Below are 2,171 nucleotides of genomic sequence, written 5' to 3'. Positions count from 1 at the left end.
TCTGACAAGTATGTCATCTATTTTGTTTTAATATTGAAAAAAGCTAGTAAATGAGATGCCTAGTCCTGAATTAGTTAAACAAATAAAAGTACTACTCTCCGAGGAATATTGACAGGCACCCATGAATTAGGTTAGTCATGGTTTTTGAAAGACAATGGTGGAGAGGAAGTGTTAATCAGGGAAACCACTCTCGCTTGTTTATCATATAAGATGACGAGATTCTCTGCTGTCAAACAGTCGACTAAAAGTACACCTTCAAAAATAAAACTTTGTTTTAAACAATGAGCTCTCGTACATAAGCAAATCCATGCTTTCCTATATGAAGGGCCCTTCTTTCTTTTATTGTTGAGTCATCACCTTCTCATTCAAGCACCAACATAAAGAGTGCTATTGACATTCTTAGTTTAACATGTATTTGGTCTAATTAATGTTGGATGGAGCATGACTGGATGTTTTTTACGCCGAATTTTAATGTAGTCGCTGCTTAAACTTCGAAGGTGCTCTGCATTCATGGTCTTCAAAAAGGCTAGCGAGATACCATTCTATCACATTGTATCATGATAGTTTTGACGAAGTGTTGATTTTTGAGGTATTTTCGACAGAAGTGGATTTTATTTGCTCAAAATGAAGCATCAAGAAGACACACAACACGATAAGCACACACTCGGCCTCTGCATAGCTAGGTTGCACACAGTCAACACCAACTCACACATACGAAAACACACCGACAATTAGCAAAGTTATATAAGACCAAAGATATGTGTAGGCGAGGAAAAGGTGATATGCGATTGGCAAATTACAACAATGACCATATCCGCACCAACCATGTCATGACACCACATGAACGACAAGATTGTTCAACAGAAGCGCCTTTAGAAAAGGAGCGACACTCAAGCGCCGCCGTTACCGGATCCAAGCACATGGTCAGAATCTAGGTTTTCACCCAAGATAATTAGTCCGAGTAGACATAGTAGTACGGTTCTTCTTCAACATCATCATCATCATCATCTTCTTCTTCTTCTTCTTCTTCTTCTTCCACCACTTTGAGGTTATTGTCCCACTCCCACTTACGCTTCCTCACTGATCGGGTTTTGTCGTCATCATCTGCAAACGGAACAAAAACATCTCATGGCTGACTGACTGACGGTACAAGCAAAGAAGTCCTAAGGGCATCTCCAGCCGTTGGCCCCCCAGGGGGCGTCAAAAAGCGCCGCGTGGGGGTGAGCCGGCGCAAAAAATGGCCCTGGGGGCGAGTCGGTCCCCAACCGTCGGCCCCCAGGACCGCCCCCAGGCGCGTATTAAAAAAAGAAGGACCGTTCGGTGAAGTTAAGATAAAAACTAGTTAAATTTCGGCCAAACATGGCAAATTTCAGCGAAATTCGCGCATTTTCATTACATTAACCTAATCTAAAAAAAAGAAAGGGGCTGAAGTCCTGTTCGCCAAGACTCCTGTTCGCGGAGCGAACGGCGGCCGAAGCCGTTGGCCGCCGCCTCGTCTCCGGGGAAGCGTTCTGCCATGGCGACGGCGGGGCTGGGCGGGCTCGGGAGAGGTAGAGGGAGGGGCTGGGCAGCGGCGCTCGAGAGAGGTAGGGAGAGGGAGGGGCTGGACGGCAGCGAGGGGCGGGGCTGGTGTGGGCACAGGCGAGTGGAGGCCACCGGCTTTTATAGCGGCACCGCGCCCGTGTGTACGCGTGCGAGGAAGGGGAGGGGAGGCGCGCCGTCCCGTGACGCGCCGCCCGTGAGGAATCAATGGCAAGGCTGACCGGCGGCAGCCTTGCCATTGATTCCCCGCGGGAACCGAGGCCGTTGGGGGAAGACGAGGCGCCGAGTCGCTGACGCGGCTGGCCCGCGGCTTTTTCGCGCCAAAACAGCTTGCCCCGGGCGCCCCCAGCGCGTCGGGTTCGGCCTGGGTCCGCCGGCGCTGTTTTCGGCCCAAGCCGGCGAAAATCGGGCTCCTGGGGGCGTGACTGGGCCGTTTTTTCGGCGTCAGCGCGAAAAAATCGCCTGGAGAGGCCTTCCTAGGGGCGCGGCTGGAGATGCCCTAACAATGGTTGCGCTATACTGGGATGAATCATGCCAATTGTCCTTGAATGAACAAACAAGGCGTTTGGTTAGAAACTTAGAATCAGGTACCGTGTAAGAGTGATCTAGTGAGAATAGACTGTATTAGG

At 50.0% G+C, this 2,171-nt stretch overlaps 1 protein-coding gene across 1 annotated transcript in view; it reads right to left on the bottom strand.

Moving 5' to 3' along the window:
• Positions 1 to 776: 776 nt before the first annotated feature.
• The window catches only part of LOC119289741 (ubiquitin carboxyl-terminal hydrolase 19-like), a 7,442-nt gene continuing 6,047 nt past the window's right edge, over positions 777 to 2,171 (bottom strand). Inside the window, exon 13 of the mRNA XM_037569001.1 lies at positions 777 to 1,104. Within this exon, the coding sequence (XP_037424898.1) occupies positions 953 to 1,104 (152 nt within the window). The 3' untranslated portion in view covers positions 777 to 952. The remainder of the gene's footprint in view (positions 1,105 to 2,171) is intronic.

Source organism: Triticum dicoccoides, chromosome 1A, assembly GCF_002162155.2.
Source record: "Triticum dicoccoides isolate Atlit2015 ecotype Zavitan chromosome 1A, WEW_v2.0, whole genome shotgun sequence".
Classification (NCBI taxonomy): domain Eukaryota; kingdom Viridiplantae; phylum Streptophyta; class Magnoliopsida; order Poales; family Poaceae; genus Triticum; species Triticum dicoccoides.
Note: the sequence above shows the minus strand (reverse complement) of the source record. Positions and strands in the feature narration are given on the sequence as shown.